A 26,770-nucleotide genomic window follows, 5' to 3' on the forward strand; every position below is an offset into this window, starting at 1 on the left:
TGCACACATATACACGCAGGCGCATGCATACATATGTGTGAGAGAGTGTGCTGTGTGCATGTACATTTGTATTATAGACAGCATGGCGACATCGTTAGCGCCATCAGCTGCGCGTTTGGTAGATTGATAACATAATGTAAACAGAAGCAGCTGTTAACGTATGTTACGCGTGCCGAAAGTGCAGCTATTATTTGGGAACCGTTTGGCCAGCTTTTGCTTAGCTCAGTTCAGGTCAGGTTTGCTCCTCCACTTACCTTTCCGTTGTGGGCTCGGCACAGATGAGCGCATGCTTCAGCTCAATGGCCTGGCCATTCTTCTCCTTCAGCTCCCCATTCTCACTGTAGTATTGTACCAGCTCCGGCAATGTGGCGAACTTTTCACCTGTAACAGGTAGCGCATAGGTTTTAGAATTTAGTATTCATTAATTTTTTCTCTAGTTAACTTTCTTCTTGTTGTTGTCCACTTACCGCCATAAAGATCAAAGAAATCACCATTATTTTGGATTTTAATGTGTGTTACCTCGTTGCCGCGACGCACGGAAAGTGTAAAGGCGCCCGGATTCGAGGATGATAGACGCGCTAGGTATGAACCGTCGTAACCTTGTTCCTGTAATAGTTTTTCAGCTTCTAAGCCCGATATTGTTGGGTGGAACCATCTGAAATAGAGGTCAAATTATAGCAATGCAATATAAAGATCAAAAATATATCATAAGCTAGAGTTCTGTCGCTTATTCGTGACACGAAAATGAATGGAGTGATGCTCGGTTGCGTGAGTCGCGCGATCGTAGAGTGAGCACGTGAGCACATCTCTAACATGGCACAATATACATAAGGCTGGCCGCAACTACAGCAAAACGCCTCTGACCCAGCCACCTGCCATGCCATGCCCCTGTCTCCCCCTCTTGATGCGCTGATGCTCCGTGACAGTAGCAGCAACAGCGGCAATAACAACCAGCAGCATTGAAAGCAGCAGCAGTAGCAGCAACAGAGGCACAGGCAGAGGCAGGGGCAGCAGCAGCAGAGGTGGCAGACAGCAACAGCTGTAGCTGTAGCCAGGCGATACTTTTTGCAAATTTTGTGCCGGCGCAGGCGAGGAGGGGGCGATGTTTGTAGGGGGGCGAGGAGTACAATTTACTTTCAGCACTTTGTTGCACTTTTTATCTCAATGTTTCGTTTTTTTTTTTCGCTCGCTGCTTTGGTTTTTTTTTTTACTTTTTTGTATATACTTATACATACATATGTAAATAGACCCAGAGTGTATCTATGTGCATGTGTGTGTGCGTGTGCGGAATTGCATGTGTATGTGCTTGTGTGTATATAGATGTGTACATGGCCCATATGTGTGTGGCAATGTACATGTATGTGTGAATGTGTGTGTGTATGTTCGTGTTTGCATGTGTTTGTACGTGTGTGTACATTGTCTTTTTCCTATTGGATTTACCTTCGCGATGACATTTTCTTATTAAACGCGCACTTAAAAAATAAATAAATTTTACACTTAACGAAAAAAAAAACTAAACTTATGTGTGTATGCTTCTGATTAAACTTATTTTTACTGTTTGGATACAAAAAAAAAACTATGGATAGGCAAGGCTATTTATCGTAGTGATGGGAGCTATCGAGCACGACTGTTATCGATGTCAATCAGCCAACCATCGGTGCTGCGGTAGGCCGTAGCTAGTGTGTACACACTGACCATATTGCGCGATTGTTTAAATAACTTGTGAACAAATGCACAAAATAAGTTGTGCCGTGGTATATTTTAATTAATTTGAATTTAAATTAACTCAAACAGTGCTTTCTGCTATATATTTTGTGTGCATATATCGTTGGTTATGTCCTTGAAAATAGTTGCTTGTGTTTATATTCAAATTGTGGCAGCAAGTCGATAACTATTGTAACTGCCATTGGGCCTGTGCACGGGTTGGACAACATTGATACACAATGTGCTCGTTCCGCCGACTCTAATTGGAAATTGAGACAAGAGTTTTTGGTTGGCTTTTGTATTTTTGTTTTTATTTAAGCAATTTAAAAGTTACCTTTTGTATATAGAGCATTGCATTGCATGTATACATATACATATAGATTTATATATGTTTACTTTGTTAGTTTGCTTTCCTTTTGCATTTATACTTTTTTGTTTTTACTAATTTATCAAATAAATCTGCATATTTTTAACTTTTCAATCAAATTTACAAATACATTTGCACGACACGCATTCTTGTTTTTGCTCTATTTAGCTTTTATTATGCAAAACTTCTTGAGACCTTAAACAAAGTTTTGCTTTTTTAATAAATATTTATTTAAATCATTTTTTTTTTTAATTTTTATAAGCGAGTTTATATGTATATATATATATAATCAGAATCATATATATATACATACATATATATATATATTTGTATATATAGTGTAAACATTTATGCAGTTATTTTATCTGTTGTATGTCTTTTAGATTATGTTTTAGCTTTGGTTTTTTTATTTATTTAAATTTTTTGTTTTATCAAAGGTACCTAAGATTTGCATTAATTGTGGTGCCACACCTACCAAAAATGTCTCAAAAGTAGCTTTCGAAAAAAGGTATTCCGTCTTCGGTTAACCGAAGTAAACTAAATTCTTTGATTTGTTTTTCGTTTTTTTTTTGTTTTTTTTTTTTTTTTGTGTTTTAGTTTTTGTTGTATGTGAGGTGTGAAACATGATATAAATGTTGTTTTTGTTGTTGGACTGTCATATATATGCTATATGTATGTGCATTTGTTTAATTTATGTTTGTTTTTTATTTATATTTATAATATTTTAACATAATTATACTCGTATAATTAATAAAATAAAAGCAATGTGCGCCTGACTCAATTTTTAAATATTTATTTGTTTTTTTTCTTTTATTTTTATTATATTTATATATATAGTTTTTATATTAGTAGTTTGTTAAACTTATTTTCTTTTTTTCAGTTTTTTACTATTATTTTTATTATTATTAAATATATTGAGTAAAAATAAAAAGTAAATAACACAGCGAAATATTTTAAAAATAAAATTACATTTTTAATGAAACAAAAGCTTTTGTTTTTATGACACACGCCTTGAGCATAAAAAATAAATATAATTCTAATCATAAACGTAGTATATTCAATATAGACTTTTAGGAGCTTAATGCAAATTCATTTAAAATTGCAAAAAAATACAAAAAAAATAAAATAAAAACAATTAGCGCTGACAATATACAGTACGAATATTTATAGCAATAATGATTATTTTAATAATAATAATAATCATAATCATGATAATTATAAGCCTGATGCAGAGCTTTTAGATGATTTAGCAAAATGCATAAAATGCAAAACTCGTTGGAAATCGAGCAAAGAGCCAAAAAAGCAGTTAACAGTTATATATAAATATATATGTAGAGACTTGATCTGTTCCTTAATTAAACATATATATGCATATATATATATATATATATAGAGGTGTATTTGCTTTTTACTTAAGCTAAACTGTTTTCAAATCTAGCAACAAACACATTATGCAGATATATAATATATATCCATATATATATATATATATACTTGTAGTTCTATATATGTCTTCTAAATGTTGTTCTTGTTGTTGTTGTGGTATGGCATTACAATACATACATACACATAGATATATCTATATATGTATATACGCTAACTATTACAATTTTTTGTTATCTCTTATTATTTGTGAAGCTTAAATTTCGCATTGGAAATATGGTAAATATATGAAATATTTCTGTTTTTTTTTTTTTTTTTTCAATTATATTTAGTTAAAGTTGTATGTGTTTTGTTTTTTGTTCATCATTTTTAGTATTGCGTGCACTGCGAGCTCTGCATAAAAAGCATTCGCTTTCTCTATATTTATGCAATAAACTCTCCCGTTCGTTCTTGGTTTTTAGCATGCGAATAGCGAGAGGGCCTCAGTTTTAGTGGGTCTTTGTGGATCATAGCGAACATGTTATTCGCATATGTTACATATATAGTATATATATTTTAGTTAAAGATAATATCAACTAAACATTTAAATGTAATATAATATAATATAATATATACTCGTATAAACACAGACAGAGAGATAGAGCGTATATTTTTTTTTTTTATATATTTTGTTGTTGCTGTTGTTATTGTTGCTTTTGCTGTTTTGTTGTGGCTGCAGTGCGTATTTATGTGGGACAGAGCACCTTCAAGATGTAATCCGTCAAGAGCGTCGGCACTGTTGGACTGTCCTCATTGATGGCCTTGAGTACTGTAAAAGCGAAGGAGAGAGAAAGAGAGAGAGACGAGATTAGTTATTATATTCAGATATATTGTGATATGATATGATATGTTCAGGTAAGGTGTGTAGTTCTCGGTAGTCCTTGGAATTAGTTGTCTAACAATGGAATACTGAAGCTCTATTTTCTCTAACACTTTCTCTGCCCATTAACTTTATTCTTCATTCTTTGCATTTGACTCTCATAATTTATCAAATCTATCATTTAACAGCACATATAACTTAGTTTAGTTCTAGCTATTATATTTCTCTATAGCTAGGCTCTGCCTAAAGAGTTCATCTCTAATAACATAGCATGGCAAATGTTAAGCTATATCCCTGATACACGATATATGGACAAAGAATCTTTATATATCTATATATGCACAACGATAACTACTCCATTATTCAAGCATTCTTGCCTCAAATACATACAGTATTATATATATATATTAGCTATTATAAACAGTTATATTAACAATCAAATTATCTTTGAGCTCAGTTCATTTTTTGATAAGCAGAATAATATATACATATGCAATCTATGGGATATTGCCATAAAATACATCGTATGCCATTAGTTAAGCACTCAACATTTGTCTACTATCTAGGAGTTCCTGGAAGTAGCCATGTTTATATAGCTATGTTTTACAAAATTATGTGAATGGCAACGACTTTAATAGGGCGAACTAGATAAAACCAGCTTCCATCTATATGCTTGCTAAGCTCTATAATCCCTTAGCCTCTATAGCTCTATAGCTTACAAATCAATAATTGCCTATGCACTTAAAATATGTTACAACAGATCTCTTAGGTTACATACAACTGATCTCTACATACATATAAAGTCTCATAGATTATATAAAACAAGTTGTTTCTTATATCTAAATCTCCTCTGTAAAGCCTAATGTTTCGTGGTTTCCAATAGTTTTGACTGCTCCTCATTCCACTTACTTTTGATCAAAACTTGCAACGATTGATTGTTTGGTGTGCCATTCTCCAGATGATAGGGTATGACAGTAGTCAAGTATTTGGGCTCCGGGCCTACATTAAGAGTTACAAATTGTGATTAGTAAAATATTCTCTCTCTCTCTCTCTCTCTCTCTCTGTCTTTATCTCTATCTCATTTAGTTATACCTTGGAATTTGCCGCGCTTCTTCTCGACATGGTATTGCCGACGTTTGTTCTGGACTGCCAGCAGCAGAGATATGAAGGAGTTCTTCAGCTCCTTCTCGTACTCGAGCTCGTCGCGCAGCGCCAGCTCGTTGATCAGTGTCTCGCTCAGCTCCTGGATGAGCATCTCCATTTCCATATACAGCTCGTTCAGCTGTGTGCTGCTCAAATATTGCAGCTCTGCGAAAGATGAGGTGGGATACTTTAGCTAGAGAATCGATTCAGTTGAATTGAGACACTTACTCTCTGCATAGAGCGGAGCACCGAGCACCTCGCGTGCCTTCTCAATGACCTCCGAATCGCAGTGCTCGGGCTCATCCAATGGACTCTCGGCCTCGTCCATAATATCGTCGATCTCCTTGATCACCTCCTCCACGGTCTTAATGGGATGATCGTCGGCATCCGCGTTCAATCCGTTCAATATCAATGCATGCATATCCAAATCATTGGCCACTGCCTCATCCTCGCTGGTCAAGTCGTTGAACTCATCCACTGGTGTCTGTGCGTCCAGCTGCTGTTGCTGTTGATTCTGTTGCTGATTATGCTGCTGCTGCTGCTGCTGTAGATTGCGCTGCTGCTGCTGCTGCTGCTTTGTACGGCCCTGGCCCAGATTGAGGGTCGGCATGTGCATCTGGCGAGTGTACGACTTGGACCAGTCGATGGGCAGAATATTGCCAAAGTTACCGGTGATGGTCCACCACATTCTGTAAGAAGATGATGAGCAACAGCAAAGATCAGATATTGGAATATATATATGTAAATATGTATATATGTTATATATATGTTGAAGAAATGAATCAATCGAGAAAAGGAGCCAAAATTCCGGGCAGTTGATGAATTGGCGACACTCGAATAGATGGAGAGAATGAGCGAGAAAGAGGGAGGAGGTGAAAGAAAGAGGGAGATGTAGAGAAAGAGAGAGATGAGGAAAGAAAGATGGAGAGATGGAGAGAGAGGGGAGAGACAGGGTGAGAGACAAAGAGAGAGAGAGAGGGCAAAAGACATGTATTGATGAGGAAATGATGAAATAATAATATTGGAAGGCCTAGAGGGAATAAGGGAATGATGGCTTATATAGAGTAAGAAATAGTAGACACCGAGAGAGTGAATAATAAAGATTGTGAGAGAGACGGAAAGAGAAAGGGAACAAGATAAAGAGACAAAGTTATATAAAGAGTAAAAGAGAAAAGGAGAGCGAAAGAAAAGGAGCTACAGAGATGAGAATAAATCCATACACAGATCAAGCGGGCAGAATGAGCGATAGAGAGATAGAGAGATAGAGAGAGAGAAAGATAGAAAGAGAGAGAGAAAGATAGAGAGATAGAGAAAGAGAAAGATAGAGACAGATAGTAGGGAGAGCGAGAGATTCAATCACATAGACAGCAAAAAAGGGGGACGAAGGAGGACGACAGAATAATATAAAGTAAGAAACAAAGAAAGAGAGCGCAAGTTTAAGATGGAAAACGACAGATAGATCGAAATAATATGAGAAGGAACGAGAGAGTGAGAGAAATAAGATAAGAAAAAGTGAACAGAGAGATAGAAAAAGGGAAAATCCAGCAGAATTAAAACAAAAACACAGATTAAAGGGTAGGAAAAAGGTCTTGAAATCAGTAATCCCCATACATTTGCTCTAAAAATTACACAGATAGGCAACAGATAGACGATCAGCCCTGACTGGGAATATACATACATATTTATATATGCACATTTAGATGCTATATCTTCCATCTGTAGCACATGCAAATGGAATTTCTCTCAGCAATTCGGGTAATACTATTTAAAAAGTGCTTAAATAATGCCCCACAGAGATTTAGTTTTAGTTTTCGTTTATTTTTACTTGTTTTTCCCATTTCGCAGCACTGGGTCAACGTTTTTTTGGGGTAGTGCGACGGTGGGCGGTGGGCGGTGTTCGCTGGGTGGTTGCATAAATTGAAATGCACATTTTTTAATGGCCTCTGTGGCGGCGCCCGACGGAATTTCGTTGGCTATTTATTCCGGACGAGTGAATGCCGCCCACTCCAAGAGCAACAAGAGGCGGCAACGACTGCCACCACTCGTGTGGTGCAATGTGCTGCCACTTACAGCCGCTAAAGACAAAGAAAAGGGCAGCAAAGGCAAAAAAAAGTGGCACAATAAACTGAGAAGTGCCTTGGCGACGGCTTAAGCGGGACGAGGAGCTGGCAGCGTTTAGGTTGGCTGGGTGGTGCAGCATGGGTGGCTCGCTGCCTTGCACTGGTTGCTGTCTCGGCTAAGCGCCTGATAAAATGCCCCATTAGGCAGGCCCCGACGCGCCGTGCCATGCTAATGGGATGCAATTAAGATGGCAGTTGAGATGGAGAAGTGAAGCCAGCCAAGTGGGAACGTTTGGCAATGAAACAGTAAGGGAATCTGTCTATCGTTCAGTCTCAGTCTGATTAAATCCACTGTAAGTGCTTTAGTGCAGTCTGAGAAGCATAGCTAATAGCTGGAATAGCCGAATTGGAACATGTAACGACACAATTGGGTAATGAAACAGAGAAATAACTGTGACTAAGAGCTGTAAATATTTAATCTAAATTGAACAGTGAAACAATTGGAATGAAACAGTAAAGTAAATATTTAATCTAAAGTGAATAGTGAAACAATTGGAATGAAACCGCAAAGTAAATATTTAATCTAAATTGAATAGTGAAACAATTGGAATGAAACAGCAAAGTAAATATTTAATCTAAATTAAATAGTGAAACAATTGGAATGAAACAGCAAAGTAAATATTTAATCTAAATTGAATAGTGAAACAATTGGAATGAAACAGCAAAGTAAATATTTAATCTAAATTAAATAGTGAAACAATTGGAATGAAACAGCAAAGTAAATATTTAATCTAAATTGAACAGTGAAACAATCGGAATGAAACAGCAAAGCGGCTGTAGGAATTCTTTTAAATGCAAACCAAAATGAATGCCAAACTAGTAAATTCCCTGCAAACTGTTTGCACTTGAGATTTCACCGAAAACAGCTGCTGCAAAGGAACAGCAGGAAGTGAAACAGACCAGAACTCTAATTGAGCAATTGAGAATGAAACAAGAGACAGTAAGAGATAGCGAATATTTTTCTCAGAAAGCCAAGTTGAGTTGTGTCTTCAATTGAGGAGCTATTTCAGATTGTAATCAAGACAAAGCTGAATGGAAATGATATGAAAACAGTTGTTAGGCTGGGAATACCCTGTACAAATTACAAAGGAAAAGCAATCATCAGTTGATAAAGGCAATGCTCCACGGTAATATAGAATTACAGATTACTAATCAGAGCAGAAATGAAAGCCAGCCCGACCAGAGACAGTTCAATATGCTCGACTTGAGATACCTCTTAGGGGAAAACTGGCAATAGATGTTATGATACATGTAATGTAGAGTCAACTGTGAAGAGTTGCTGTTGGAAACAACATACCCTTTATCGAGGCAGTGCCCAGGATATGCAAATTTATGTCTCAAATTGCAATTGGCAATTTGCCCAGACTCTTTCTCCACTCGCACATTGATGCGCAGTTTGTCAGACAGTTTGTCTGCCTTTGAGATAGATAGAGACAGAGAGAGAGAGAGAGAGAGAGAGAGAGAGGGAGAGAGAGAGAGATGCGTGGCACAGTTGCTATCAAATTTCACGATCAATGCCAATCATTTAATTGTCAGCATTTCGGTTTTATGTTACCCTGCAATTGTCGGCTGCCTCTGCTCGTAATTATTCATGCTCCACATTTGAGCAATTGCTCTGGGTGTCTCGTTAATTAGCTAATTAGCCCAATGCTGATGATGTTCCCGATGATGAGCATTTCACACTTGAGCGCCTTAACAGCACAATCTCCGCTGCCTTCGGCGATAATGAAGTTGATCAAGTTGAGCATAATGTAGTTGTAGCTCGAGAGCTGTGTTAGAGAGCTCAACAAATGGAGAATATGTGGACTCGTTATTTACATATATGAAGTACTTAAGAGATTCTGATGAGAAACGACAGAGAAGACGGTATCAACGAGTAGCCAGCTACTCTCTAGCCAACGAGTAGCCAGCTACTCTCTAGCCAACGAGTAGCCAGCTACTCTCTAGCCAACGAGTAGCCAGCTACTCTCTAGCCAACGAGTAGCCAGCTACTCTCTAGCCAACGAGTAGCCAGCTACTCTCTAGCCAACGAGTAGCCAGCTACTCTCTAGCCAACGAGTAGCTACTCTATCCAACGAGTAGCTTTCATAGTCAATATTTGCAAGAGATCAGCTTAAGCGGAGTCTATGCTCGAGTCTATTATTCGCTAACAAAGAAATAAACAATTTGCCACACGCCATTGACCCATCAATCAAGCGAGCTGACCCGACTTATTTCATTCTATATTATAGACTTGAGCATATGATTAGCCATGAGCGTGTTCCACTCCCACTCCCACTCCCAATCCCATTCGGTGAGTGAAGCTCATTCGCAGCTCGTTGCAATTTCAGTTTGAGAAATTCGAACATTTGATGACGTTCGTGCTAGGAATTTTTGGCATTTCCTCGTGTTTGACATCACTTGTGTCTGTATTTATATTTCTCCTTCTCATTTGCATTTGCATTTTTATTTTGTTTCATTCTCATTTCGTGCGACTGCGTGTTTCGCTTAGCTGGAAATGAGCTATTTCTTGTTTGGTTTTATAAATGACTTTCGATATGTTTTTGCGCTCTTCGCCATTTGTTCTGTGTAAATACAGAGTACAAAAATAAAATTCTGTGAATTGGCGTTGCAGCGTTTAGGTCGGATCAAATCGAATTGTCCGAGTTAAAATAGATATCCCCTCTAAGAAGGGGAGCATCTATCGGTAATCGATAGTTGATGAGCGGCAAACGAGAGTACATTGTCGTAGTAAAGCAGAGCTAGCCAATTTATTCTATGATTCACTAACAATCGATAACCGATAGCACACTATCTATGTAAAAAGCAATGTAATCGAGTGTAAAATATGCAGAATAAATCGATAAACGATCATCGATTTCTATTAGTTAGCTGGTAATAAACTGTCACAATCCACAATTGCCAATCGATAATCGTTAGCTGTTCAATAATAATCGATAACTAGCATTTGCCAGCTCTACAAGCTACAGTCGATAATTAGTGATAATTTTCATATGAACTAAGGCTAGAACAACTATAACTTGTTTACTTAATTGATGGATTCTTGCTGAAACAGTAATATATATATACATACATATGTACATATATATATCGATATAATTCATAGCACAGTCATTTTTCCAATTGATGTATACAAATGGCAAAGTAAATAAATAAAACTGTACGGAAAAGACAACCGCAAAGCTGCTGCACACCCATGACTACGAAATACCCTGTAATGTACGTAGAACAAGAACTGAGCGTAAATCAAAGTAAATCAAAGAAATGCGATTAATCTTAATTGAATAATATTCACAATTTGTTCTATAGTGAAAGCAATATGTGTTTGCTCTCTATATTCTCTACACGACCCACATATACAGGGTATATATATAGAAAGGCTAGCAAGAGCACAGCAAAGGCCAAAGATGCGAAACGAGCAAATCGTTTGCAACACTCGGAAAAATGCGTCAGGTAAGTGAATGTATGTGCAGACAGACAACACACCCACAGATACCCCCAGCAATATCGCTATATATATATGACGAGTATATATATATATATCTATATATATGCATACGTCAATGATGCATGGGGATGGCAGACTGTGGTATGTGTCGAGGCCGCCATTTCATTTATATGTAGGTCTTTACACACACACATCTCTATATATATATAGTATACCATACATACATACATATATGTATACATTCTTGTATATATCAATTTGTGTGGGCTAAATATTTGGAGCGACGATCGACGTTTGCGTGCACTTGGCAAATGAATTTGTGAATGAAATAAACTGAAAGCGATTAATGTAAGACCCACTTATAGAGATAGGGCACGACTAGCAGATAACAGGAATTACTTGCATAGCGGTACTACAACCATTGCCACTACTTCAAATATGTCAAGGTCCAAGAAGCTGCGAGATTTCTCTTTGACAATCGATATACGATATATGTATAACAATTCCAATGCGCACTTATCGATAAATAGAAACAAGATCGTGCAGGCATTTGCCATATGCAAAAAGATTAAATAGACGTAGACTAAAATGACTACAAGCTAAATCTATTCAAGAACCAGCGTGATCAATAACATATATGGAGCACATATGGAATCGATAACAAACCTATAGATCCTACTAATAACACCTATAATGGAGTATAGAGTATGGTAATAATTGCATATATGGAATCGATAACAAACCTATAGATCCTACTAATAATATACACCTATAATAGAGTCTTGAGTATGGTAACACTTGCATATAATGCCTTTGCAACGAAAGAAAATTCGTCCGCACTTAAAATCGCTCGATATATAATATAATATTTCCCCTCGACGCCCCAGACAAAAAACGCTATATACATTATACTCATATATGTACATATATGATGTCTTTAGCTATTCAAACAATTTCACTTGAAATTATTAAAGCAATTTTCCCAGTATAATAACGGTGTTGATGTTCTATGATGTCATTAATGTTTAGATCGTAAACAAAGAAAAGGAAAATTAAGGCATGTGAGGCTGTTCACAGATTTACTGTAGAGCAAACGGAAATTATATAGTCAGCTAGCATGTTCTATATGCGATTTTATGATTATACATTATTTATTATTATTATTATTTTTTTTTTAGTTTTGAGCGAGCAAGAATCTTAAAATATTAAATATTAGACTTAAAAAATATAAACTTAAATAATATAATAATTGCAAGTTTTAATGATTTTATATTTTTTTTATTTCAAAAAAATCACTTTTTAATTTTTATTATTATTATTTTTTTATTAATAAATTCTTTTCTTATTATTCTTAATAAAAAAAAAAAAATGGTTTCCTTAGTTTTTATTACTATTAAATTTTTTTTATTTATTTTTATTTTTTTTTTTTGCATTGCCCAAAAATTTTAAATGCTAAGAATTGTAATAAAAATAAGAATTTTTTCTAGTTCTTCATCTTATTAGTTCTGAACGCATTCTCCACATTGTTTGCCTAATTTTTCCATATGCCGCCCATTCCATCGCGCCTAGGCACACTTATCATATAGAAATTTCCATCAACACCGCAATTAAGACATAAATTTTTGCTTTTCCCATTCGATTAGCGTCTCATTCTCGTGGCACTATTCATTGTACTCATGTAGATCTTCCAGGCACTTATCGGACACATTGAAATCAACGCCAACAAACAGACGATTGAACCCTGAACTCCACTTTCGACATGCTGCACGAGTGTTATCTGCCTCAACCCTGACCTGATATGATCGAATTCATTCGTCTCTCTCTCTCTCTCTGTGTGTGTGTGTGTGGCTGTTGATATGCATGGGGCACATGTTTAGCTTGTGTGCAGCGACAATTAGCAGCTAAGTTTCAGCGGCGAAAATTTTAAATATTATTTTTTGTATACCCTGAACCCATTGAAAATGGGAAATCAGGGTATAAAGTATTTGTGAAAATGTATGCAGCAGGCAGAAGGAGGCGTGGCAGGCGCCATAAACTATGTATATTCTTGATTAGGGCTACGAGCTGAGTCGATATACCGTGTACGTCTGTCCGTTCTTCCGTCCGTCCGTCCATATGAACGTCGAGATCTCAGAAGTTATAAGAGCTAGAGAGCTGAAATTTTTTATACATACTCATGTATAACATACGCAGTACGAGTTTATCATAATTATTCGATAACTCATCCGATAACATTTTTATAGAGAATAATCGAAAATTTTATTTGGCCTCATTTGAAGACTATTAGATAGACTTCAGATAGTCTTACTATAGTATATAATGTGTTTTTCGTTAACACAGCCCATTTTACGTTTATCGATAAAAATCGATTTTCTTTAACTGAATTCCTTTAGCCATAACTCAAGGAACATTAATGCCTGATGCTCTAAATTCATCAATGCAGGCATAATTCTCATTTAAGATAACCTCTAACGCCTCACCCATCCCCTCCCCCCACACCTCTTCGCCTTTCCAACTCTGCTTGAAACATCTCCTAGTCGAATACAACCGCCTAAAGCAATCCAGACTTGATTCATTATGTTTTTTAGGCACAGCAACGCCCACGAAATGAGCTCACGGCCACGCCCATATTGTGGCCAATTCCATTGTTCCGCTGTCCAATTGCCATATGAAAAATTAATGCGTAAATATTTTAATGAATTTTAATTGCGGTACTTAGATAACGCAATCAATTTGTGTCCAACTGATGAATCAGACGAACACAGCGCCGTCTTCATCGTCATCATCATTGCGATCATCATCATGATGATTAGCATGATCATGATGAATATTCATGCGCCAACGCTCGTCGCATTTCATTCACTTGACTTTGCTTCGTTTCGCCCACGCAACGTTTGACGTTTTCTTCTTCTTCTTGTTGTTGCTCTTCTTCTTCATTTTGATATTTTGTTCGTCTTGCATTTAATTGTGCATGGCATTTTTTTGATGTCTTTCTTCTTCTTCCTCCTTCGTTTTTTTCGGGTCTATTGTTATTATTTCTGTAGTTTATTTTGTATTTTAATTTTACTTTCCTCCTCTCCCAACAACTTTCTAAAACTCCAACACACAAAAGCAGAAGCTGCTAGCAGCATCTCTCGACGTTGATTCGCTGGTCTTACAAACAATTTCAATGCAAATTCAATATGAGAAACTTGGGTTCAATTTACTAGGAATACCTTTACTCAATATTTGTTTATTTTTCTCTATCTCTCAGGTTGCAGTGTTTGCTGTCTCTCTTTTCTCTCTTTATACTACTCTTTCGCTTTCCTTTTATTTAGTTTTCTCACTCCATATATATACTATCCCTTACTATCAAAATACATTCTCTCTCTCTCTATCTCTCTTTACTTCTTTCTCTTTCTATGTAATTGCATTTCTCTACCGCTCAGTTTTTGCTTCCGTCTCTCTCCTATATATGTATATATACTCTTTCCCGCTCTCTCTTTATTCTTTCTCTCATTATGTTCCTCTGTTGTTCTCTCTATATACAGCTCTTCGTTGTCTCTGTCACTCTGTCTCACACTTCCCGTCCTCTATAATAAACTCTCTGGGTTAATCTTTAATCCTTTCTCCCTGTATTTGTCTCTCTCTCTCTGTATATCTCTCTCTCTCTGTATCTCTCTCTTCTTCGTGTATCTCTCTCTCTGTATATATCTCTCTCTTTGTATTACTCTCTCTCTCTCTCTCTCTCTCGCTCTCCGATACGCTCCAAACTTCTTTCAATCCCTCCATATGGAAATCTTCATACTACCCTCTTCCGTTCTTTGTCTTTCTGTACTTAGGTTCAATGTCGCCCTACATTCTCTCTCTTTCTTTCTCGTTTTCTTTCTCTCTCTCCCCTTATCTTTCTCTCTCTCTCTCTCTCTCTCTCTCTTTCTTCATAGATACAGTTCTTTCACTCTCACTCGCCCTCTCAATGTTCCTCTGTTTCATTTTTCATTTCTGCTCTTTTCCTCATTCTCTCTTTTCTTCTGCATCCCTCATTCTCTCTCTTAATCTCCCTTCTTTTCCCTATTTCTTCCCCCATTACTCTCTCTCTCTCTCTCCTTAACTTCGATCATCCTTTCAACCTGATCTACCCAATCTTTCATTAATTCTTTAAAGTATTCCAAGTAATGCTCTAAAGAACTAAACTTGAACCAATTAAATAAGACATAAACAAAAACATTGCAAATACCTAAGCAAACGAGAGAAAGACATAAAGAAAACTCATTCAACTGATTAAATTAAAACACCAACATAAATATAATTATATATCGAAATATATATATATATGTATATGTTTTCGTTATTCCAATGTCTAATAAGCTGGTTCCCTTGATTAATTATGAAGAAGGCATTCCATGGACCAATTAGCATAATATTCAAAATGTTTTTTATTGATGCGCTCGCTTTGTTGTTGTTGTTGTTGTTGTTGCTGTTGTTGTTGTCTTCTTGTATTTGAAATCTAAATAGTTTATGCAACGTTTTAGCCATGGTTGGCTGTTGAAGCCCCCGCTTCGATAATGAACCGAGGCATTGGGGCTTCGCTGCGGTTCGTTCACACGAATTTTCACTCAAGCGCAGCGCTACATTCACATGTTTTATTTTCGGCATTAGTCGTAAAGGGATAGAGACAGAGAGAGGGAGAGAGGGAGAGAGAGAGAGAGGGACAGACTGCTCCATGGAACATGACAAACTCTGTATGCTCTTCTCTGCTTAGGAAATGAGTTCTGAGCGGCTTCTGATGCATCATTAATGAACGACTTTGAGGCAAATAAAGATTGATAAACTTCTAGAAAACATAAACTATAATATTCGTTGGGTCAATACTCTAGTATAGTCTAACTAGATAATATGAATCTCTGATCAAATCAAAAGTTGAGCCACTTCAAACTGAAACTGAGCCCAAAAGAATTGTCAAATTGTTACGAACCTCATGTAATAGCTATAAAGCCGCAGAGCAAGAGAAAGAGATAGACAGAGGGAGCGAGGGGTGTAGCAAACATTTCTCATTGTGCATTGTGCAAGAGTGTGAAAGTTTTCGCCGTTCCCCACATAACGTTGATAATGCTCAAATGGCTCGACATTAATTTTAAATCAAATAACAAATAATGCGCATAAATATAGATATAACAGATACATATATAGCCATATATATATTTAGATATGATATGCTGGATTACGTTTTGGGGAAAACTGAGAGCCGCACTAAGCACGCATGGCAAACACTTCAAAGCGCATTCTAAATTTAGTTGTTCACACTTTGCGTTGGCACCAAAGTGCATGATACAGAGATGCAGAAACACCGTTACAGATAATGGGGACAACAGCAGCGACACCGATCGTCGCATTACATTCTGATTTCCCAAGGGTCGCTATGCGACTTCCAGGCTGATTTCTGGCATTTCCTAGAGGAGTTTTTACTCTAATATGCTAATTCTGATGCATTCCTTATGCGACTTCCAGGCTGATTTCTGGCATTTCCTATCGGAGTTTTTACTCTAATATTCTGATCCATGCCCAAGGGGCGCTATGCGATTTCCAGGCTGATTTCTGGCATTTCCTATCGGAGTTTTTACTCTAATATCCTAATTCTCATCCATTCCTTATGCGACTTCCAGGCTGATTTCTGGCATTTCCTATCGGAAGTTTTACTCTATTATGCTCAAACGATGGAGTGCACAGAGAGAGCATATTGAATGATATAGTATATGTATTCCGATATAGTATATGTAGATATAATCTGCTGTATTTTGTATATATGTAGCTATAATCTGCTGTCCTATGATATATGAGAACAATTTCGATATAGCCTTACATAGTAGGTTCAATCTGATATCTAATATACTCACTCCATTGTTACCAATGTACAGTGCACCCATTAAGCTTGCCAGCTATGTACATATATATACATATACATATGTATACATTATATTTACATATAGATACATATATTATTATATATTAGTGATATCACTTATATTAGTTTTACAATGAAATATTTATCGCATAGTTTTCAATATTATTTATCAAAAAAGCGCTTAGTTCGCTAAGAAACTCTTTAGTATTCCTAGTTAAGCTTCGCTACAGTTAGATCTATAAATATCATCAGCGGTCTATTGCTCTTTTCATACACCTTCACAAGCTGAAAGTGAGCATATTGGTTTGCTACAATTTGCATCTATTCTTATATGAAATTTGATATTTGGCTGGCTTCCCTGTGCTATGCGTCCCATAGGGGCGTAGCAATGGGCGTACTATTGGTAATCGAGTAAAAAAAACCCATATCTTTTTCCCTAAATCTGATATCATATGATATGATATTATGGTTTACTTAAGATTATTCAACTAATACTACTGCTTTTGTATACCGAACGAGTATTAAGCAGTCGGTACCATCCGCTTAGCTGTTATTTAATATGTGTATGTGGTTATTGTTTGCTGCTGTTGTTGTTGTTGTTGTAATTGTGGTTTATTTTATAGTTAATTAAAATACTATTTTCTCTCTCCCTCCGTCACTCTTTCACTTTTTCTGTTGCTTATAAATAGGCCATTGGCAGTGGGGGGTACGAGCGGCAGCGGAGCCCAAATGAGCTTCGTAACTGTTGTCAGTTATGTGGCCCATAAATGCGAATGGCTCAAACGGCAAATGTGGCCGAAACGAGTAAGAAACGGGCAAAAGCAAAATAAACAAAAAAAAACACCTTTTTTGGTCACCCCTTAATGATCATTATGTGGCCAATCAATCAACCTAGCATAAATCCCACTTGCGATCGCCGATGTCGACAGAATGCCAAGAAATTGCTCATAGAGTAACCGAAATTGAACTCCATTTGGTCGGACCCCAACCAATCTGACTATGATTAATCGCATTGCCCAATATAGAAACCATAAATAAGGCAAGTGAAAATGCTCATGAATATATTTTAAATATATATGTTGAAATGATATCTGATCAAATATTATATTTATATATGTATATGAGCATATATACTATAAATTTTTGCCTTTAAGGCGATTACAATTGAGTTCAATTATACGACTATAAGTGGAATGAGATATATATATGCATATACATAGATCAAGCTGAAGTTTGTAATATCTATTAGGTACTAGGAGTAGAGTTAGAATTAACTGAAATTCGTACGCCAATATTACGACCAATTCAATGAACATAGATAGATTTATATATCTATATACATATGTGCACATATACTCATATATATGTATATCTCTATATTCATATTAAGTACATTCCCTTAGCACCTCTTTGCCCTCGGCTAGCCACTTCAACTTCGAGTTGAATTGAATTGCTGCTCTTTCGTCGGCTCTTGTCATATATTGTCGTATATGAGAGGCTTGCCGGTGCCATCACCGCAAGGCCGGCTAATGGCAGTGGGCGTGGGGGAGGCGGAGGAGCGCAGCGGGTGTGCCGGCCAATGAAGTGCCAATTCAATTTGGCACAAACCCTTTTTCAATTCGAGGCATTTATATAATTGATGCCAAACGATTCACGAAATGCTTTTGGCTTCGTTTCGTTGCCGCCGGCTTGGCGTTGTCCTTGACTGTGTTTTTCTCTGCTTCTCTTCTATCTTTCCATACATTCCTCTCTCTCTCTCTCTCTCTTTCTACACACACTTCTCATTTCAAATGCCATTTGCTGCTCATTGTTGCTGTTGTTGTTTGATGATGTAATAGCCAGAGGTTTGTCGATTCGCTGTTTGGGGCGTATGAGCCTCACTTGATTAGTCATTTTGTATCTGTATCTGTGGCTGGCATATTGTATTTGTATCTGTATCTTCTATCAGTATCTTCTATTTGTATCTTTAATATGCATCTTCAATATGTATCTTCTATCTGTATCTTCAATCTGTATCTTCTATCTGCATCTTCTATCTGTATCTTCTATCAGTATCTTCTATTTGTATCTTTAATATGTATCTTTAATATGTATCTTCAATCTGTATCTTCTATCTGTATCTTCTATCAATATCTTCTATCTGTATCTTCTATCTGCATCTTCTATCAGTATCTTCTATTTGTATCTTTAATATGTATCTTTAATATGTATCTTCAATCTGTATCTTCTATCTGTATCTTCTATCTGTATCTTCTACCTGTATCTTCTATCTGTATCTTCAATCTATATCTTCTATCTGTATCTTCTATCTGTATCTTCTATCTGTATCTTCAATCTGTATCTTCAATCTGTATCTTCAATCTATATCTTCTATCTGTATCTTCTATCTGTATCTTCTATCTGTATCTTCTACCTGTATCTTCTACCTGTATCTTCTATCTGTATCTTCAATCTATATCTTCTATCTGTATCTTCTATCAAGATCTTCTATCTGTATCTTCTACCTGTATCTTCTATCTGTATCTTCAATCTATATCTTCTATCTGTATCTTCTATCTGTATCTTCTATCTGTATCTTCTACCTGTATCTTCTACCTGTATCTTCTATCTGTATCTTCAATCAACATCTTCTATCTGTATCTTCTATCTGAATCTTCAATCTGTATCTTCCATCTGTATCTTCTATCTGTATCTTCTATATGTATCTTCTATCAATATCTTCTATCTGTATCTTCTATCTGTATCTGCATCTGCCTATATGTTTGCATTATTCAGGATCGATTTCTCGCATAGCAAGTGAAGTTCACAACAATTAGCTCCCGCTCGGTGCAAGAGGTTAATGTCCCCTGGCGAATTTTGCGCTTGGACAGGAAATGACTTTCAAGCAACCCCAATAACAACAACAACAACAACAACAACAAAAACAAACAAGGCTCGAACAGCAGGTCTGTCAACTCCTGCATGTGTGCCGCCTCCCACTGTCTCTCCCACTCCGCTCTCTGCCCCCTCCCTCTACCCTCGCGCTCTGTTGCTTTCGTAACACGCATACGCCATGTTGTGCTCCTGTAGCATGACTCATACGACCCTCGACCCAGCCAGGCAGTTAAGGATGAGGCGCGGCGAGGGGGGCGGAGGGCTGGGCTGTTTGTTGTTTATCGTTGCCATTGCAAAAACTACCCCCGTCTAAATTTATACAATTTGATTATTATTTCAGTCAGTCGCCGTGTCAGGATATGTGTTGTGTTCCTCAAGGCTAACATCAGCAGCAGAGTTCCTGACACCACCCCCCCCCCCCCCCCCCCCCCCCCCCCCCCCCTCCTCCCTCTGACTTGCTCAGCGCCCTTGTGGCTGTAATATGAGCTCTCAATTGAGTATTTATAGTGGGCAGGCAGTCGCCTTACATAATTGATTAAACCGAACGCACAAATGGCTCTCAACTTGGCTAAAATTAGCGAGATGCAGTTTGAAACTAACTGTAAAGGTAACAGTTAAGCAAAGACTAGGATATTTAACTGCCTGCTAAGCTGTTGGACAAGTAGAGTTTTGATAACTATTGAAAGATGCCTTAAGTACGTTTTATGGCTAGAAATTCGGCTTAAAGTCAATTTCCTGTTAAATTTTAACAGGTATTACATAGGTTTAGAGTTATTTTCAAATTTAATGAGCCATCTTGTTGAAATGTTAACATCAGCATTAACAGCATCAAATCAAATAGACCTATAATCGAGTATGTAACAAGTAAGAAGGCTCTAGTCGAGACTGCTCGACTAGGGGATACCCTGAACCCTCAATTCTGCACTTCTTCTTTTCCATTCTGCATCCTAACGCACGAAACTTTCAGGACGTAATCATAACGTTAAAATGTGTGTACATCCTAAAGCACAACTCTCTAGTACTTGAAATACGTTATTTACAAATTGGAGGCAAAGGGGGCGTGGTATCCAAAATCTGTAAATTACAAAATGTTTGTATTCAGCATATGTATATACACAGTAAATCTAAAGTCTCCAGGTCTAGAAGTGTTCAAATGAGGCTGAAAAAACAATATACATTTTTCGATCATTCTCGATAAAAAAAGTTATCGGATGATTTATCGAAACAATAAGTCAAACTTGCACTGCGTATTGTATACACGAGTATGCATACCAAATTACAGCTCTCTAGCTCTTATAACTTCTGAGATCTAGGCGTTCATATGGACGGACGGATGTATATACTTTATGGAGTCTGCGATGATTCCTTCCGCCCGTTACATACTTTTCAGAAAACCATTATGCCCCGATTTCCCATTTTCAATGGGTTCAGGGTATAAAAAAATTCGCTGTCGAGATGATTTGTGCCTGTCAAATGTTAACATGAAGTCTATTTACAATGCCAAACTGATGGAGCTGCGGCATCAGCACAAAGCTCAGCTGCCTGTCAAATGTTAACATGCAGAGAGAACACCAATAAGTTGAGCCCCTAAAAGAGCTGTTGAGCCATCTGAAAATGATTTATGAAGCACACGCAACTGGCTGTTAAATGTTAACATGCGGTTAAGCGCGGGGCAGGCCAACTGCTAGAACTGTGCGCGCTCTGCCGTTGCATATTTATGGAGGCCCACACATCATGCGATGGCCGCAAAAGGCAGCCAAAGGCCAGCAGTTACGATTTGGCCAAAGAAGGAATATAAAACGGGTTTTTGCTTTTAGCCATTTCGTCGCACATTTCTCGAGCCGAGATGCAGGCAGGATTTTGGCGACAGGACATTGAACTTTGGCGCATACAAGTAGGTCGCCAGCTGCGCCACTTCCAGTTCCACTTCCAGTTCCGATTCCATGACCAATTCCAGTTCCAGTAAACGCAAACGCAAAATGCAATCATAGAGAAAATAAAAGTTGTGTCACAAATTAAATTATGTCTGCGGCGGGAGGGGGACGTTAGAGTGTGTGTGTGTGTGTGGGGGGGGGGGGGGTCGACTAAGAGGTGATGGGGCAATGTCGCGTGTCCCACGCTGTGACGCTGTGAACTGGCTGGCCAGCCAAAACCGGAAAGCCGGGGCCCACAAACTCTTGACCAACTGGCGAGTGCGAGCCATATGTGTGCGCACTGTACAGTATTGCATGGCACATATGGTCAGCGCTTAAGTGGCACACAACTGCGACAGACTTTTTTTACGTAGACGTCACATGCAACAACAACAACAACAACAACAATTCGACAGAATAAACTCGCATTTAATGGTTCCATTTAAGCGCTGTGTGAAGCGAATTTGGTATATCTCATATATCACATGCAACTCAGGTTTATTATTTCAAAGTTCCGCTAATCAATAAACATAGCCAGCGACTGTAGTAGGCCACACAATACTCTGTTTACCTAATGGAACTGAACATTAGAGTGCTCATGGACTTTGTTTAGGTGTAGTTCATGTAGTTAGCTCAATGAACAACGTTAGTTTATAATCGAGCAGCAGATTGAGTGAGAAAAGAACAAACTAATCACTAAATGAGTTCACTAGTTCATTAATTGGTTCCAATGCGTAGGGTGATAGATCTCATTAATGAGCCTAAAATTAACAATTCTGAAGTTCCTTTTAAAATATGAAAACAGATTTTTTTAATCAAAGTTTCCATTCTTTTTTTTTTTTCTTTTTTTTTTTTTTTTGTGCTTAGAGTGCATTCAACAGTCGAGCAGACACCGTCAAGTCATTTGCAAGCGTACATCTTTTTTCTAAGTCATGCTTTGGTTCAGTGCAGTTATTGTTGTTTTTGCTGTCGATGTGGCGATTGCGACGCAAATATTCCGCAAAAAGTTTGCCGAGCCGCAAGCATTGCAGTTACCGTTGCCGTTGCCGCGGCTGTTCTTGTTCTTTATTTATTTTCTTTTCGCTTTTGTTGAGTCGCCAAAGCGTTAAACGTGTTGATATTGCAGCACTAGAGAATTTAACCAACAAAATAAATATGTATAATAATAATAAACAACTGCAGCAAGACAGAAGAAGAAGAGTGAGAAGAAGTAGCAGAAGCAACAGCAGCAGCAGCCGCAGCAGCAACGCGGCAGCGACAGCTTTATGCGCAGCAAATGCCCGACTTGGAAGAGACCTTCGTCAAATGTCACACACGCACACACATGCATAAGCAAAGACAATGCTCGACCTTCGTTCAAAACAGAACGATTGAGAGCAACACAGAGAGAGCAAAAGAGCGAGAGGGAGAGCATATTTTTAGTAATCGCTAACGTAAACATTGACAAAGTGCTTGGCTTGCAGTGCGGCCACTCGACGCACTTGATGCGCGCAGGTAAACAAGAACAAAAACTGAGGTAAAATCAAAAGCGAACGATAATAACAGTTAGTTAAGCAGCGCAGCATTCATATGACACAGGCTGCAGCAGCGAACGCAGTGCGAGCAGGACAGTTGCTGCTGCCGCAAAGCAGTTAACGCAGTGCAGCGTGTGAGCGTGAGTGTGAGTGCGAGGGCAAAGGGTGTGGGAAGCTCATACAAAAACAAACAAGTCGAAAGTCAAAAGGAATGCCATAGAAAGCATTAGAGAGGGCGAGAGCGGGATAGACAGAGAGACCGCGGCACATATTCAATAGCTGCCCATATGGTGAAAACAAGCGAAAATGCAAAATGCTCGTTAAATGAATAAAAAGCTGCATGATGAATAGTGCTTAGGTGTGTGTTTTTATTATTATTATTATTTGTTTGCTTAATTGAGAGCGATTTGCATTCAGATTTGCGTGCAGCAGTATCATTATATATTTACACACATTATTGTTTGCAATCATGAATATGTATGCATGTGTGTGTGTGCGTGCGTGCGTTTGCACTAATTCACACACACACACATACGCTTGCTGAGAGCTAAACATTCGTTAAGTTGCAGCTGATTATCAAATTTATTAACTGATGTCAGCGTCAACAACAACAAAAGCCAAAATTAGTTTTACTTATAGTGTTGCCCATCGGTTTTTTCCCGCCAGACTTAGCTTTTTTAAAGTTCGAAAGCAGCGGGAAGATTGAAATGCTTAATAACTGCAATTAAGATTCAGCCGTTTTTGCTAACTTTTTAGCTAGAATAGATCTAGATCTTGGCAGCACTGATTGCTTGCTCGCTCGACCACTCAGCCACTCAGCCGCTCTCCCACTCTCTTTCACTTATTCGCGCTGCATGTATTTCCTGCTCTCTTCACTTTCCAGGCAAATGCACTTACAAGTGCTTTTATCAACGGTCAACCCAGCTGCTGTTGCCGGCATCGGCGTCGACGTCGACGTCGCTGCTTTTATTATTATTGTTATGATTTATGATCTACGCACTGGAAAACGCAGCCAATTTCTGCTTTTGCAATTGCTTTGCTTGACAAGCGCTGATTGCGACTTCCCCCGCCCCCACTTGGCCCCACCCGCACACACTCGGTTTATCATTGAATTGTTTTGTTTTGATAAAAGTGGATTGGGGCTGCGCTTCCGCTTAGACGCTGGTCAAGGGTTGTCATCATCCATTCAATTGGATTGCAGCAAATGCCTCGAGATAGAAATTCTTCGAGAGAGAGACAGAACGCAAGCGAGGGGGAGAGAGAGACGGAGTGAGAGCAACAACGAGGCAGTCGGAGACTTTTATCGATCCAACAATGGTTGGCCCGCCGACCACCGGCCACCCCCCGTCGACAGGATTACGTCGTTATATGGCGCCAGGGTTGGTTCAGACAGGGACAGAGGGGTTGCTTAGCTGGCGCATGCGCTTGGCCCAAATTTCAAAAACATTGCCGAATGCATTTTATGTAATTTTATTAACATATACTCGATGGTGAGAGCAAGAGAGAGAGAGAGAGAGAGAGGGAGAGTCGGGCCGAATGCAAACCGGCTCAAAGTTGCAACGTTTCAAAGACCGAAAATGCAATTGGAAAGACAATTTAAGCCAAGCTTAAAGATAATAAACAATTTATAATGCCTAGCCTAAGGAATCTCAGCGCTGGAAATCCAATTGATAATACTAGCTAATAGATTTCCTAGTTGAGAGTCTTGAGCGGAGCTTGAAGAACCGGATATATATCATAATATCTATGATCTCAGATCTAAAATCTCTTTCGGCATCTCTACTCTAGCAGCATTGTTTCTCTTCAAGCTTCTATACTTCTTTGAATGATTCCCTCATCATAGAGATTCTTTAATCATTCGCTTCTATTCTTTACCAATTCTCTTAATCTTCCAGCTTGAAAGCTCTTTATGCATTGTTCCTCTTCCAGTTCCTATACTCTTCCTGCTTCTCTGCTCTTCCTGCTCCTCTATTCTTCCACCTTTACCATTTCTCTTCCCTCTTTTAGTGACTCTTGTCTAGGCTCCCTATTCTTCCCGCTTTAATTCTCTTACAGTATCTGCTCCCCTCCATTTACTCTACTGTTCACTGAACTGGCTCAGAATGAGCTCAATCCCAATAAAAGTGTGTTCACTTACTGGCATTCGTTCATGATCTCCTCCTGGCTGCGCACCTGAACCGGTGCCAGTTCCTCGACGTTCTCCTCGTAGTTGCCAAAGCATTTGGTAATCTTCTCGTCGAACGTGTTTACCAGATCCTCCAAGCTGCCGCCAAAGGTCTCCGTGAAGTTGTCCACATTGTCGGCGGCCCGCTTATCCTGGCCCCCGGCCAAGCCATCGGTCAAGCCCAGGTCCGAAAGATTCTGCGTATTGCAATTGGGACTAATGTTGCCAGCTCCAGTTCCAGCGCCAGCGCCACCAACTGCTCCAGTTGCACCATTCTTGCTGATGTGCGCATCACGGACCGCATCCTCGAGCAGACGCAGCTTGTCCTGCTGCTGCTGCTGCTTGGCGCTGCCCTCCTTCTGGTTCCGATTGGAGCTGAGATTCAGATTCAGCGTGTCGTTCAGTGCATTCTGATTGGAGATGAAATCGCAGCCGCCCCATTCGTCCGTCTCCTCGAACTTTGCCAACGGAGCCTCAAATTTAAGCTCGGCCATTTTGGTGCCGAGGTCACGCATGGCACGCGGCACACGCAGCGCTGAGAGGGGCTCTGGGCGGTTGGTTGCTTGATTGCCGACTGTGATCGAGGGGGCGGAGGGGAAGAGTGCTTCAAATTAGGTGCCTGGCAAAGAGGAAGAATGAAGCTACGATTTGTTTTTGTTACGGCCAACTTCCAGTCCCTGTCCTCTCTGTCTCTCTCTCTCTCTCTCTCTCTTGCACCTGAGTAGGAAAAAATTTGCAACCCCTATTTGTGCACTTGTCACCCACTGCAGAGAGTATTTCGTATTTGTATTTCGGTTTGTATATTTTGATTGCAAATCTCTTTAATTTTTTTGCTTTGCTTCTGCACCGGTTTTAGTCGCACACGAAAAAAATAAAAACTGTTAAAAAAAATACGTGCGCTTGAACACTGTTTTTATTAGCTTAACACAATTTAATAACGAACGCTAAATGTTGCTGTTGCTTTTGTTGTTGTTGTTGTTGCGCACGCAAATAAAATAAACACAGAGCAAATACGAGTGGACGAAACGCGCAACGCGACGACAACGACCAGACCAAAACACAACGAAAGTTTTTTGAGACTGCACGGCATCAATGTGACCGTATGTTGTAAGCGCTGAAATACGCAGTAAAAACACACAGCTATCGTTTATCGAGAAATACTGCAAAGATACTGCCACCAAAACACATTCATAAACTATTTTGAATTTTAAATATGCAACTAACGAAAAAAATTGTGTATCATACATTAATATACATTTATTATACGTAAATAATTTTGTAACTATTTATATGCTTACCAATGATAAATTATCATTTCACTTTTTTACAAGTGATAGAAAATATCGATAATTGTTTTATCGTTTTGCAGCACTTGCACAGTTGGCGCTCATTTCAAAGCG

At 38.4% G+C, this 26,770-nt stretch overlaps 2 protein-coding genes across 2 annotated transcripts; both read right to left on the minus strand.

The window, feature by feature from the left end:
* Positions 1-250: 250 nt before the first annotated feature.
* Positions 251-1,410, minus strand: LOC115564876 (tyrosine-protein phosphatase non-receptor type 11). Its single transcript, XM_030389644.2, has 3 exons — positions 1,236-1,410; positions 468-655; positions 251-381 (listed from the first exon to the last, which is right to left on the minus strand). The coding sequence occupies exons 1-3, from the start codon at positions 1,355-1,357 to the stop codon at positions 251-253; spliced, it is 441 nt and encodes a 146-aa protein (XP_030245504.2). The 5' UTR covers positions 1,358-1,410.
* A 1,554-nt stretch (positions 1,411-2,964) lies between these two features.
* Unc-76 (fasciculation and elongation protein Unc-76) lies at positions 2,965-26,464 on the minus strand. Its single transcript, XM_089263275.1, has 5 exons — positions 25,344-26,464; positions 5,685-6,145; positions 5,406-5,621; positions 5,223-5,312; positions 2,965-4,262 (listed from the first exon to the last, which is right to left on the minus strand). Exons 1-5 carry the CDS (start codon positions 25,883-25,885, stop codon positions 4,180-4,182), a joined length of 1,392 nt encoding a protein of 463 aa, XP_089119401.1. The 5' UTR covers positions 25,886-26,464; the 3' UTR covers positions 2,965-4,179.
* Between the last annotated feature and the right edge of the window lie 306 nt (positions 26,465-26,770).

This window comes from Drosophila navojoa, chromosome X, assembly GCF_054131105.1.
Source record: "Drosophila navojoa isolate 15081-1374.11 chromosome X, UAZ_NAV_1.0, whole genome shotgun sequence".
NCBI classification, from domain to species: Eukaryota; Metazoa; Arthropoda; class Insecta; order Diptera; family Drosophilidae; genus Drosophila; species Drosophila navojoa.